Raw genomic sequence first — 14882 nt, 5'->3', positions numbered from 1 at the left:
ACATTTTACTTTCTGTATCCCGCGCACATACCTAATAGGGCCATCAACATGCATTTGCATGTTGAGGGCGCTATTAGGTGCCCGGGTTGGACGCGCGTTTTCCATCCCTTACTGAATAAGGGGTAAGGGAAAACGCGCGTCCAAGGGCAGGTTAACAGTGCGCTCCAACGGAGCGCACTGTACTGTATCGGCCTGAAAGCGAGAGAGAGAGCATGTGTATATGTGGGTGATTGAGAGCCAGTGTGAGAGAGAACACTTGTGTGTGACTGAGAGAGAGGAGAAAGTTACAAACAAACCATTCCTCTTCCTGCTAATTCAAAACAATTTCAGGGTACCTGGATATCAAATGTTCCCAGGTAAGCAGAGCAAAGCATTTTTTTTATCATTATTTTTCATTATTGGGTCTTTGTGCTTGCTATTTTGAAATATTTTATTGGTATCTAGAAATTTTTGATATGAGTTTTTAATTATTGGATATTACATTCATCAGCTGTTTCAAAATAAATTGTGCTTTTTATTATTATGGTTTTACTGCTATTGATTTTATTGATTTTAGATTTCTTGATTTGTTTTGAGGACTGGTGAAGTTTCTCTTTTTCCTTTGTTACACTGCATACAGTCTCTCTGGCTTGTTGCAGTTTCAAGTTCAGTTTTTGTCTGCATGCTTCTAGTTATTATGGTCTCTTAACATAGGAAAGAAAGACATTGCGCTCATCACTGTCCCTTGCAACCAACCCCCCCCCCCCCCCAATGAAAACGCAACAACCTGATGGCTTTAAAATAGGCCACAGTTTAATAACCAACTAACTAACCCGAGCCCATACAACAAATTTGACCATAACCTAACCCCTCCCCCAGTGCCCCCTTCCCTCACCCGTTACCTTGGTGGTCCACCACCTTAATCCCCAATGGTGGAGCTGCCCCTCCCCCTCTTCCACCTGCTCCGCCTCGAACCAGCGAGAGCAAGCTCTACCGTGAACCTTAGCCCCACGGTTCTCCTGTCTTCTCATGTAGCAGCCCCCCAACTACATGAGGCACTCCCCCCCTCCACCAAACAAATTGCCCCCACCCCCAACATTCCAACATAACATGGGCTCGGGTTTTCTGCCACAACTGCGACAAGTATTACATATTACACATTTATTAAACCTTCCAACAATAACAAGGGCGGGTGGGCGGGACAGAAATCAGCACGCTCCCTTCCAACGCGCTGCTCTCCTACACTGCCGACTGCCTATGACTGCGTCACCGATCTCTTGACCAATCAGGATAGGCGGTTTCAAAATTTCCTGTAACTGCCCGCTCTTTTTCCCCCCTTCCCCTCCTTTTTTACTATCTTCGTTTCCCACCTTGCCCTCTCTGACCCTTCCCCCTCCTCTGACTCATATTCCCTGACTCACCTCTCACGCGCTTTCCCCATGTTATTCTCACGGCGCTGGATAAACCAGCGCCACTCGTCTTTAACATAGGGAAGGAAAACATTGCGCTCATCACTGTCCCTTGCAACCCCCCCCCCCCCAATGAAAACGCAACAATCTGATGGCTTTAAAATAGGCCATAGTTTAATAACTAACTAACTAACCCGAGCCCGTACAACAAGCCTGCTTCTCTCCTAAGACCAAGAGTGTCTTACCCAAAATCCCCCTTCCCATCCCATCCACTTCCCCATCTGCCTATTTAATTTTATGACCCCTGTGTTCCAAATTGCTTCTTCCTTATTTTTCAACCAGACTATAATGTCCAACCAACCCACCTGCACCTGTGGCTACCTAATCATAACCTGTGCTAGATCCTTCTCCATACAGGTGAGTAGGGCGCGGCACATTTTAGAACCGATGTCATTGCCGCCCAGATGGATAAGCAGGATGTTTGGTGTACTCCACATTTCAATTCTCTCTTGTATAAATGTCAGCAGATCGTCCCAGTGCATGCCCCATCCGACTGAACCATGCCAGCTGCCATCCCATACATTCCAAATCCAAGTTCTCTCCATAAGGGCGTTTCAAGGCTCGTCTCTGGGCTCTATGAATAAACGAATGGCCCACAATCCAGGCACATCCGGTCCCATGCTTTCTCCCCAAAAGCTCTGAAACAGAAGACACACGCGTTAGTGCAAAACATTCCTCCCTCTCTTTTTTTTTTATTGGCCCTTTTTTGCTTACCCTCCAGCTTGCTCTTCCTAATCCTTCTTTCCCATCCTAATATATCCCCTAAAAGTATCGGACTTCCATCTTCCTATGCGTTGTATCCCTGCCTCCGGCAACCTGGCTTCAGCCGCTGAAGTCGCCGCTCCGATCAGAAAGGAATGCGAACTATACTTCCTAGCATCCCTGCCATCCTTACTAACTACCCAACTATGAGATTTTAATTATTGGATATTCCATTCATCAGCTGTTTCGAAATAAATTGTGCTTTTTATTATTATGGTTTTACTGCTATTGATTTTATTGATTTTATATTTCTTGATTTGTTTTGAGGACTGGTGAAGTTTCTCTTCTTCCTTTGTTACACTGCATACAGTCTCTCTGGCTTGTTGTGGTTTCCAGTTCAGTTTTTGTCTGCATGCTTCTAGTTATGCTTTATGGTTTCTTTATTCTTTGTTAGGTGAGCGTCTGCACATGTGACTGAGGTGAGGTATTCTGCTGGCAAGTAGTTTCTGTGTAGGTCTCTGTAGCAGCCTGGCTTGGTCCGTTTGTAACCGTCTGTTTTTAATCAGTAAGGAGGTCCAGACAACTGATCCGCAAAGATAGACTTTTATTGCTAGCAAGATGCAGCTAAGACAAAGGCTCAGTACAACTGCATGCCACGCCCCCTTAGGAGCAAACTTTTATGCACTTTACAATTCTTATCTTTTGCACATGCGTTCTGGTTTTGCTGAACAATCATTTTACAAACTGCTGAACAAGCAATAGCTAGCGTGGTCTCTAGTAGGTGTAGCTTATGATCAGACTATTGTTTCGTCATTTAATTGACGGGTTAGACATTTGCGACGGCGTTCGTATTAATACAATACAAAATATGAATCCAAAATGGAGTCACGTTCACTAAACGTTAGTGCGTAAGTACGTCATTACGTGTTAGGGTTCGTTTGCGTTGCAAATGTTAGTAAATCAAGATGGCTGTGCGTTTCACTGCAGCATGATTAGACATAGTTCTTCAGATCTTCTCGTACAGCGATAGTCCATAAAATTGAACTCCTTCATTCCCCCCTTTGATACTTCAACTTCGGTAAGAAGGCGTAAGTATCACCTTCATATGTGAAGTAACTGAAATGACAAGAAAATAATTAGTACCATAATACTGAGTAAGGCCCTAAATTGTTAGCCAGGTCGATGGTGTCTTCACCGGTTTGAGACGGATGGGCCCTATTGACTCCACCCCCCTTTGTAGCCGGACTTCACCTGAGCAAACAAGGTGGCCGTATGTTTTAAATTAAAAATTAGTGTCATAGTAAACTGAAGATTCATCTTCTGAGTCTGAAGAATCACTGAATGGTAGCGAAGAAATTGAAGCGTACTGGTTCAGCATCATAATTTGGGCTGCTGCTCGTCGATCAGCGATCTTCTCCATCATAGACGAAAGGCTCCTGAGGAAAAGAGGGAAACACATAGGGAGAAGTGCACAGGATAGTAAGAAAAATAATAAAGGGAATAAAAGTTCTCTGAACCCAGGAATCGATGTAAGCCAGGAAGGTAATGAAGCTGTCCAATCCAAGGCTCCGGACCAGGATTGTACCGGAACATGAGCCAACCGCACCATACGGTCTGTGATTTCTTCGATGACTTTACTCTTATCATCGATCTGCAAACAACAATTGGAAAGGTTAAATTTCCCACATACACCACCTTCCTGAGCAAGGAGGTAATCCAGGGCTAATCGATTCTGGTATACAGCAGTAATTAATTTGGTATTCTGTTTGGCAAGAATGTTAAGGGCTAGAGCGGAATCATTGGTGAGGAACTCGAGAACAGCTTGAAGTCTGATGATACGGTTGTTCATGTATACAGGCGTTCTGTATCCAAAAGAACCATCCTCTGCCCATGTTCCTGGACCATAATATTCGATAATCCGTTCGGGTGGCCATTCTTGATCGGACCAGTCTCCGATAGAGACCTTATGTCTTCGTCGCCTACTGGGCTTCATTGGACTATAGACAGGCACCCCTAGCGTTTCTCCTGCTGTGACTGGTAGCAAGAAGAAGCTAGGGCGGATAGTAGCTAGGAAGCAGGTACCGTACCATTGAGGAGGTAGTTGTTCATAAGCACGTCGTCCACATACGAAGTAATAGCCGTCTGGGGCTATGAACGACGTGGTTAATTGGCCAGCTTCTTTCCATGTAGCGTTTAAGGTAGGCTCAGTCCAGAATGGTGTGGGTATGGTCTGGTTTTCTGTTTGCCACCATGATTGAGTGTTGCTGGCAACTGTGAGAACTCCTGTGCATGGTGAGTTGCCGACGGGCACTTTGTACGACTTGGAGAAGTGCCGTGACAAACATTGTCTTCCGATGACATCCGTCTGTAGAGCCCATTCATAAGGATTGTGATTTCGATTATACGTGGTGGATGTGTTCATAGTGTTCAAATCAGCTTGAAAAATCTCCCTGGCCTCCCATGGCCATTGTTCTCCAATATTGGTGCCACCACAGACAAAGCAATTTTGTATTTTCAGAGATAAAGCTATGTTCTCAGCTAAATTGATGAACATATTTTTTGCTTGGTTGGAGATAGCATGCTTTTTCAACTCCTCATTGATTTGAGAAATTTCATCGAAGAAGGACTGATAGCCCACCACAGTGGTTTGATGAATGATAGGGAGCGGCTTTTCTCGTCGCTGAGTGATGGTAAGGTATGTCATGGGATCTCCTCCTGTGCCATCAATTCCAAAACCCCAAGTATCTTGCCATGGGGATCCCTCAGACCGGACTGGCCATTCTAGAGTAATGAGGTTTCCCGCTCCCTTACTTAGTCGACCCATTCCAGGGCATCCTGAATATCCTCCTCCAGTATAGTCACAGACCAGTTTCCATCCGGAAAGTTCTTTATCCCCGGCACACGGTAGCCACCGGGAGGGATTACTGGAACGGTCATAAGGGCAGAGATATTTGTGATTGAAAGTGTAGGCTCTCTTCCATGCTGGAGAACCACAATGTACTGCACTTGGATGTTTGTCGATGGCATCACAGGCATTAAAGTCAATGGAGACAATGGGTGGTCCCCCAATTAGGACCTTTGTTGAATTGATGTAGTATAGAATTCCTTTTCCAGCTGGTACGATGTCAGAAGTATAAGCTTTTGGCAATCCGGTGGTGAGCGTTATATTGTAGTACTTGGGTGTGGTAGGCGAATGACAGATGAGCTTGCCGTTAAGGATACATCGATGGAAAGACTGTTGTCCTTGAGTGGTGTTTAAGGCACAAGCAGGCTCTTTTATACATAATGGTGGTGGCTGAGATTGATGAATGATTGTGAATACCAACTGGTACCCATCTTCAGTTGTAGTGCGGACTTGCTTGATGCATTCTGTACAGTTTTGGCTGAGCGAAGATTGAACTGATGTTGGTACTATAGCTATTAGGATCATTAGTAGCCATAGGATTCTCGGATTATGGCAAAGATGAGCCATAGTTGAGCAGAAATGATGATATAGATGATGCTGATGAACCATTTCCAATCGCTGCTAGAAGGGCATATGATAGTTAGAGCGGTTACCAGGATGGTACTGATAACCCACTTCCAGAGCATTGAGATCATATGCTTTTGATGCCTGCGAGAAAAGAAAGAAACAAACAGATTATTAGTATTTCTGTGACTGCATTAGTTTCTATAGTAGGTTGACCTTTGCTGTATTTCTAGTAAAGCGCAGGGTGCTGTCACCGGTCTTGGAGACCTGCCAAGTTTCGGTGGCTGGTTTGACTCGTGTCCAGTGGATCCAGGTGGGACAACCGGATACTTTGAGAGCGGTGGGTGTGGTTAACAACACAGTGAATGGTCCCTTCCATCGAGGTTTAAGGAAGTCTGATTCGTCCCATTCCTTGATCCACACAGAGTCGTCCACCTGGAATTTATGGATAGGATTGATTAAGATTAATGGCTCTGTCTCACAGGTATATTTGCGAATTGCTTCCACAGTATTGTAGAGTCCTTTCATTTGGTTGCTGAGTGACATTTCCCCTTGGACTTGTAAGGATTCGGGGAAAGAGGGCAACGGTGGCGGTCTTGCGTACATCATTTCATAGGGGGTTAGTCCTGATTGTCGTGGAGTGCATCTGATGTTAAGCAATGCCAATGGTAGCATTTTGGGCCATTTGGTTCTTGTTTCTTGACATAGCTTAGCTAATTGACTTTTTAAAGTTCTGTTAGCTCGTTCAACAGTCCCACTACTTTGAGGTCTCCATGTGCAATGGAGATGCCATTTGAGGCCCAAAATTTTGGTGAGGTGTTGAGTTGCTTCGCTGGTAAAAGCTGGGCCGTTGTCTGAGTTGATCTGCCTTGGTAAGCCATATCGTGGTAAGATTTGGTTCAATAATAGGGAAACGACTTCCTTTGCAGTTTCTGTTCGTGTAGGCACAGCTTCAATCCATCCGGTGTAGGTGCATACTGCTACCAACATGGCTTTGTAACCTTGTGCAGGGGTCATGTGGGTGAAATCAATTTGACAGACTTGAAATGGTATAGTTCCCCTTAGAACGTGTCCCGGTGCAGGACCAGGTCCATTACGAGGATTATTTCTTGCACACGTAACACATTGATTAATTGCATGTTTAGTCAATTGTGTGATTCGGTTTATATAGTATGTTTTTGCCAGTAGTTTTGCCAATGAATCACGTCCCAGGTGTGTATGACAGTGTGCTTCTCTTACTATTGTCCACGCAATAGTATCAGGTATCCATATCCGTCCGTCTGATATGATCCACCACCCATTCTGTTGATGGAAATTTTCAGCTTTTGCCCAGTCGTTTTCTTCGGCTGAGTAGGTGGGTACTTCAGTTGGAAACTGCAAGAGGGGACATATGGTCATTTTTGTTTGATAAGGGTCTTGGGCTCCTGCTTTGGCGGCAGAATCAGCTTTCTGGTTTCCCCTTGCGATAGGATCAGATTTTCCAGTGTGTGCTTTGCAATGCATTACGGCCACTTTGTGTGGTAGCCATACGGACTTTAACAGTTCATGGATCTCTGGCGCATTTGCCAATTGTTTTCCTTCGGCATTGAGAAACCCTCGTTCCTTGTACAATGCTCCGTGTACTTGGATGGTTAAGAAGGCATATTTAGAGTCTGTATAAATATTTACAGTTTTCCCTTCTGCCAACTGAAGAGCTCGAGTAAGGGCAATTAATTCAGCTTTTTGTGCAGACGTTCCTGAAGGCAAGGGTCCAGCTTCAATGATATCATCTTCAGTTACTACTGCATAGCCAGCCACTCGTACTCCATCCTTTACCTGACTACTTCCATCTGTAAATAAGGTCCATGCGCCTTGCCAAGGCTGATCTCTTAAGTCAGGTCGACTGGAGTGTACTGTGGCCATGACTTCTTCACAATCATGGCTTACTGGTTCAGGTGCTGGCATTAGAGTGGCTGGGTTTAAGTTTTTACTGTCTTGTATTTGAATTTCAGGAGTTTCACATAGTAAGGCTTGGTACTTTACAAGACGTGAGTTGGTCATCCACTTTGGTCCATGTGTTTCGAGCAGTCCCTGAATAGTATGAGGAGTTGTTACTTGCAAAGTTTGTCCAAATGTCAACTTGACTGCTTCTGGAATTAGTATGCATGCAGCCGCGATGCTTCGAAGACAACCCGGCCATCCTTTGGCAACATTGTCCATTCCTTTTGACAGATAGGCAACAGGTCTTTCCCATGATCCGAAGATTTGAGTTAGGACTCCAATGGCCATTCCTTTTTTCTCATCTACAAACAGATGAAATGGTTTAGTTACGTCAGGTAGCCCCAGGGCAGGGGGTGAGATCAGGGCTTCTTTTAGTTGCTGTAAGTGTACCAGTTCATGTCCTTCCCACTGGAAGGGTTGAGATTCTGCTTCTTTACCCCGCAGCTTGTCGTATAGGGGTTGGGCAATAACTGCATAGTTAGCTATCCAAAGCCGGCAGTATCCAGTAGCTCCCAGAAATGCTCGCAGTTCTTTTTTGCAGGTTGGTGTAGGCTGATGTCTTATCGAATTTGTACGAGAGATTCCAAGGCATCGAGTGCCTTCACGGATTCGGAAACCCAAGTACTCTACTTCTAATTCACAGATTTGGGCTTTCTTTTTGCTTGCCCGGTACCCTTTTGAATACAATGTCTGTAACAGGTGAAGGGTAGCTTTCGCACAGTCAAGATATGTCTCTGAACAACAGTAAGTCATCAACGTATTGTATTACTGGCCCATATTTTTTCTGGTAAGTTTTCAAATCTTTTGCCAGCTGTTCCCCGAAAAGCGTGGGAGAATGTTTGAATCCTTGAGGCAACCGAGTCCAGGTGTACTGTTGTTTTATTCCAGTGTGTGCATTTTCCCATGTGAAGGCAAAGATCTTCTGACATTCTTCTGCTACCGGAACGGAGAAGAAAGCATCTTTGAGATCAATTACACTGTACCACTTTGATGTGGGGTTGACTTGAGCTAGAATGGAGTAAGGGTTGGGTACCAGGGCCACCAAGTCCGCCACTTGGCTATTTACCTTTCGTAGATCTTGTACAGGTCGATAGTCATTAGTACCAGGTTTCTTTACTGGTAGCAAGGGAGTGTTCCAGGCAGACCGGACTTGTCGCAGGATACCCAAGTCAAATAGTCTTTGTAGATGTACTTGTATTCCCTGCCTGGCCACGTAGGGAATAGGATATTGGGCTTGGTTAATGACTTGTGCATTCTCTTTCAGTTCTATCCAGACTGGGTCAGCCTCGGTTGCCAGTCCTCCTGGGTTGTTTTCAGACCATACTGAAGGTACGCTATCCATCAGGTACCTTCGTTTTACATTGAGAGGGGTATCTTCCTCATATCGGTGCTCGATGGTTCGTTCGACTATGGGAAGATGTAGTCTCCATTCCTCCTGAAGAGGGCAAATAAGGGAAACAGGGTTGTCTGCAAAGGAAGCTTTGATTTCACCATTTGATTCAAACTGTAGAGTGGCCCTTAATTTGCAAAGGAGATCTCTACCAATTAGTGGGACTGGACATCCAGGGACATAGAGGAATCGGTGGGATACTAATTGTCCTCCCACTCGAACCTGTCGATTCTGAAGAATAGGGGCTGCCAGTGGTTTCCCGGAGGCCCCTACAATGGAGATGCTTTGTGCTGTGGGAATAGCGATTGCAGTAGTCATGACAGATCGTTGTGCTCCAGAATCTAGTAATCCTTTGAAGGTTTTAGACCCAACCTTTATTTCCACCAACGGATCGGAGGGCAGGGCTTCCTTGTTTAGTCATGAGTTTCGCCCGATATCGTCACTAGACTCATCTGACAATTCGTCCAACGCCATTTGCCATTCAGTTTCTTGAGATTTTGAGGGTTTTGAACCGTTCCCTCCTTCGTCCTCCCGTGGTTTCTCAGGGCAATCAGCCTTCCAATGTCCTTCTTGTTTACAATATGCACATTGATTGACCCCTATAGGCGCTCTTCCTCCTCTGAACGATCCGCCCCTTCCTGATCTTCCTCTCTGCCATGCCTTCTGTGGCGGGTTGCCTCTTCCTCTCTGCCCAGGGTATCCTCGATACTTCCTGGCTTGCTCTCCGAAATTAGTTTCTTCCATTGCTGCCGCTAACAAGTTAACACTTTCTCTCATCCTTCTGCTACTTTCTTTTTTCTCCTTTTTCTCATCTTCCAGCTCTCTATTTCCATAGACTTTGTCTGCCATAATTTTGAGCTGGCTGATGTTCATTCCTTCAAATCCCTCTGTTTTCTGGATTTTTCGGCGTATATCGGGGCATGACTGTCCTACGAAACTCATGACTATTATGGGGTGGTTCTTTTGATCTTCTGGATCAAAAGGGCTGTATCTGCGATACGCATCCATTAATCGTTCAAGGAAGTCTCCCGGAGTTTCGTCCTTTTTTTGTACTATATCCTGGATTTTAGTCATGTTCATAATTTTCCTTTTTCCCTTCCTTAAGGCTTCTAGGAAGGCTCTCTGATAAGCCGCGATGCGGTCTCGTCCACTGGAAGTTTGGTAGTCCCAGTGAGGGTCTGTTGTCGGAGCAAGTTCCCTTGCGGCGGCATCAGGATCACCGTCTGACCCGGCTCCACTTCTGGCTGCTTCGTCCATGTTTTGTTGTATTTGTCTCCGCTGCTCAGTGGTGAACAGGAAAGAAGCCAGATGGCGGATGTCAGCCCAGTTGGGATTATGTGAGGAGAAAATTCCGTTTAAAAAATCAATCATTTGATCTGGTTTTTCAGCGTAGGAAGGGCCGAGCTGTTTCCAGTTAAAAAGATCGCTTGATGAAAAAGGGACATAGGTATATAGTCTAATAGTCTGTGCAGTTTGGAAAGCATTTTCCTCACTTGGGACCGCAGGTACGACAGTTGCAGTTTCTCTGATTGGGAGTTGGAGACTGGCAGCCGCTTGTGTTCTCCGACGAGTGTGGGCTGAGACAGGAGGTTCCGGTTCGTCCTCTGCCCTTACCGATTCTAACTCTCTTTTCGTTTCCTGTGAAGTACTAGGCAAGGGCTCAGCTTGTTCATAAGAAGGAATCGGTGGCAGATTAAGTAGCGGTGGGTAAAGTGGGATGTAAGGCGGCGGTGCTAGAACTTCTGGTTCATCAATTAATATGGTCTCCGCTGCCGGCAGTGGTTTAATTTTTTTTTCTGTAGTTTCTTCGTCCTTCTGGACTACCAATATGGCCGCCTCCGGTGACGTCATGCCGTCTGCGTCCAATATGGCCGACTTCTCCTTTCTTTTCCGGTTTGGTGACTTCCGGTGGCCCGCCTTCTGCATCTGCGCCACCATGATGAGGGCAGCTCCCTCTACTAACTTTTGTGCCCAGGACGGGGGATTGAGAATAACTTCGATCCAGGCATTAATATATGGGATATCTTCAGGAAAACCTGGCTGATCTTCTTTTGTGACTACTATTCGGACTCTAGAGGCCGTAACAAAATCGAAAGTTCCTTTCGGGGGCCAGTTGACGCACAAGCTCGGCCACCGATAGGCACAGCGTTGGATCATACCAGGTTTAGTACAGGTATGTTTGTCAAACACTTCGCTAAAGTGCTCAGTCATAACTTTTAACGGGGTAGACCCTCCCCCACCCATTTAGGATAGAGGCACAGACAAAGAGGGGAAGGGATAGCAGATAGGTAAGGGGTCCGTATCTGCCAGACACAAAAGGGTCACACTTGCCCCGACTAGAACGCGGTCGCCCGGTCTAGAACTGCGAGGCCATTCACTCTCTTTCACACAACAAGAAACCTATTCCCAAGATTTCTTTCTGATTCCCAAAATTCAAAAATTTCCGAAATTCCAATTCAGGTTTTCAGTAACGAGGTCTTCGGAGGGGAAGCTCCTACTAACCACGCTGTGGGGTTTGATCAACGCCCCCTCGATCCATTTTTCAGGATCGGCTGGTAATTTAGCTGTATCTGGTTTCTAATTCAGGTTCCCACTTCTTATTCCCGTGCAGATAAAAGTATACTTGCCTGAAACGTTCTCTCGATCGCGAAGAAAGCCTTCTTTTCGAATCACCAGCCCAGAGGTCTCAAGAAGTTCCCTGTGGAACGGTCCCCTCAGAAACCTGATCGCTGAACTCAGCGGTGGCCACTCACCAAGTAAGTCTGGGGGATCGCTCCGCCACCAAACCACCGGACCAGCTGGGGGGCTAAAATAGCGTCCCCGGCACCTCCTGGCTGAAGCTCGCCAAATGTAACCGTCTGTTTTTAATCAGTAAGGAGGTCCAGACAACTGATCCGCAAAGATAGACTTTTATTGCTAGCAAGATGCAGCTAAGACAAAGGCTCAGTACAACTGCATGCCACGCCCCCTTAGGAGCAAACTTTTATGCACTTTACAATTCTTATCTTTTGCACATGCGTTCTGGTTTTGCTGAACAATCATTTTACAAACTGCTGAACAAGCAATAGCTAGCGTGGTCTCTAGTAGGTGTAGCTTATGATCAGACTATTGTTTCGTCATTTAATTGACGGGTTAGACATTTGCGACGGCGTTCGTATTAATACAATACAAAATATGAATCCAAAATGGAGTCACGTTCACTAAACGTTAGTGCGTAAGTACGTCATTACGTGTTAGGGTTCGTTTGCGTTGCAAATGTTAGTAAATCAAGATGGCTGTGCGTTTCACTGCAGCATGATTAGACATAGTTCTTCAGATCTTCTCGTACAGCGATAGTCCATAAAATTGAACTCCTTCACGTTTTCCTAATAAGAACATAAGAAAATGCCATACTGGGTGAGACCAAGGGTCCATCAAGCCCAGCATCCTGTTTCCAACAGTGGCCAATCCAGGCCGTAAGAACCTATCAAGTACCCAAAAGCTAAGTCCATTCCATGTTACCATTGCTAATGGCAGTGGCTATTCTCTAAGTGTACCTAATAGCAGGTAATGGATTTCTCCTCCAAGAACTTATCCAATCCTTTTTTAAACACAGCTATACTAACTGCACTAACCACATCCTCTGGCAACAAATTCCAGAGTTTAATTGTGCGTTGAGTAAAAAAGAACTTTCTCCGATTAGTTTTAAATGTGCCCCATGCTAACTTCATGGAGTGCCCCCTAGTCTTTCTACTATCCGAAAGAGTAAATAACCTATTCACATCTACCCATTCTAGACCTCTCATAATTTTAAACATCTCTATCATATCCCCCCCTCAGCCGTCTCTTGTCCAAGCTGAAAAGTCCTAACCTCTTTAGTCTTTCCTCATAGGGGAGCTGTTCCATTCCCCTTATCATTTTGGTAGCCCTTCTCTGTACCTTCTCCATCGCAATTATATCTTTTTTTAGATGCGGCGACCAGAATTGTAAACAGTATTCAAGGTGCGGTCTCACCATGGAGCGATACAGAGACATTATGACATTTTCCGTTTTATTCACCATTCCCTTTCTAATAATTCCCAACATTCTGTTTGCTTTTTTGACTGCCGCAGCACACTGAACCGACGATTTCAATGTGTTATCCACTATGAAGCCTAGATCTCTTTCTTGGGTAGTAGCACCTAATATGGAACCCAACATTGTGTAATTATAGCATGGGTTATTTTTCCCTATATGCATCACCTTGCACTTATCCACATTAAATTTCATCTGCCATTTGGATGCCCAATTTTCCAGTCTCACAAGGTCTTCCTGCAATTTATCACAATCTGCTTGTGATTTAACTTCTCTGAACAATTTTGTGTCATCTGCAAATTTGATTCTCACTCATCGTATTTCTTTCCAGATCATTTATAAATATATTTAAAAGTAAGGGTCCCAATACAGATCCCTGAGGCACTCCACTGTCCACTCCCTTCCACTGAGAAAATTGTCCATTTAATCCTACTCTCTGTTTCCTGTCTTTTAGCCAGTTTGCAATCCACGAAAGGACATCGCCATCTATCCCATGACTTTTTACTTTTCCTAGAAGCCTCTCATGAGGAACTTTGTCAAACGCCTTCTGAAAATCCAAGTATACTACATCGACCGGTTCACCTTTATCCACATGTTTATTAACTCCTTCAAAAAAGTGAAGCAGATTTGTGAGGCAAGACTTGCCTTGGGTAAAGCCATGCTGACTTTGTTCCATTAAACCATGTCTTTCTATATGTTCTGTGATTTTGATGTTTAGAACACTTTCCACTATTTTCCCTGGCACTGAAGTCAGGCTAACCGGTCTGTAGTTTCCCGGATCGCCCCTGGAGCCCTTTTTAAATATTGGGGTTACATTTGCTATCCTCCAGTCTTCAGGTCCAATGGATGATTTTAACGATAGGTTACAAATTTTTACTAATAGGTCTGAAATTTCATTTTTTAGTTCCTTCAGAATTCTGGGGTGTATACCATCCGGTCCAGGTGATTTACTACTCTTCAGTTTGTCAATCAGGCCTACCACATCTTCTAGGTTCACCGTGATTTGATTCAGTCCATCTGAATCATTACCCATGAAAACCCTCTCCATTACGGGTACCTCCCCAACATCCTCTTCAGTAAACACCGAAGCAAAGAAATCATTTAATCTTTCCGCAATGGCCTTATCTTCTCTAAGTGCCCCTTTAACCCCTCAATCATCTAACGGTCCAACTGACTCCCTCACAGGCTTTCTGCTTCGGATATATTTTTAAAAGTTTTTACTGTGAGTTTTTGCCTCTACAGCCAACTTCTTTTCAAATTCTCTCTTAGCCTGTCTTATCAATGTCTTACATTTAACTTGCCAACGTTTATGCTCCCATTTTCTTCTGTTGGTTCCTTCTTCCAATTTTTGAATGAAGATCTTTTGGCTAAAATAGCTTCTTTCACCTCCCCTTTTAACCATGCCGGAGTATTGGTGTCTTACGCCCTGCTGTAATATTTTCAGTGTTGCCTTTTCTTAGGTAAGGTGGTCACTGTTTGAGTACTGGAAATTGGTGTCATTTTGGTTTGGGACGTTTACTATTTATGCAATTTCTGTTCAGAGTACTTATCTTTCCCTTGTGTCATTCTTAACAAAAAATAATACTGGGTCTTTATTTTTTATTTCTGCCGTGAATTGTAATGAGCAGTGTGTCACACATGTGAGCGTGGTCTGTCAGGTGTGTCACAATGGGAAAAAGGTTAAGAACCACTGCCCTGGACCATAAAAGTTGGGGGCTGGCGTTGGCTGTCTTCTGAATCCAATTCCCCCTTCTTCTACTGGCTGTCGAAGCAGAGAGCGATGTTGCAATTGCATCAAAAGCATAAGGGCTAATTAGTTAAGAGTAGTAATCCCCTGCCT

The 14882-nt window shown here is 44.7% G+C and overlaps 2 protein-coding genes across 2 annotated transcripts; both read right to left on the bottom strand.

Annotated features, from left to right (window-relative positions):
• Positions 1–5798: 5798 nt before the first annotated feature.
• On the bottom strand, positions 5799–9387 carry LOC115097761. Its single transcript, XM_029613785.1, is given in 2 exon segments — positions 5799–8338; positions 8340–9387. Coding segments are annotated over 2 exon segments (3486 nt in total). The 5' UTR covers positions 9308–9387; the 3' UTR covers positions 5799–5820.
• A 3-nt stretch (positions 9388–9390) lies between these two features.
• Positions 9391–10857, bottom strand: LOC115097762. The gene has a single exon (XM_029613786.1). The coding sequence runs from the start codon at positions 10838–10840 to the stop codon at positions 9407–9409; it is 1434 nt and encodes a 477-aa protein (XP_029469646.1). The 5' UTR covers positions 10841–10857; the 3' UTR covers positions 9391–9406.
• Positions 10858–14882: the final 4025 nt, after the last annotated feature.

This window comes from Rhinatrema bivittatum, chromosome 8, assembly GCF_901001135.1.
Source record: "Rhinatrema bivittatum chromosome 8, aRhiBiv1.1, whole genome shotgun sequence".
Lineage (NCBI taxonomy): Eukaryota > Metazoa > Chordata > Amphibia > Gymnophiona > Rhinatrematidae > Rhinatrema > Rhinatrema bivittatum.
Note: the sequence above shows the minus strand (reverse complement) of the source record. Positions and strands in the feature narration are given on the sequence as shown.

What these genes read in the sequence shown, in the direction of transcription:
- LOC115097762 (XM_029613786.1), bottom strand. Translation starts at nt 10,840, where the DNA reads ATGACGTCACCGGAGGCGGCCATATTGGTAGTCCAGAAGGACGAAGAA.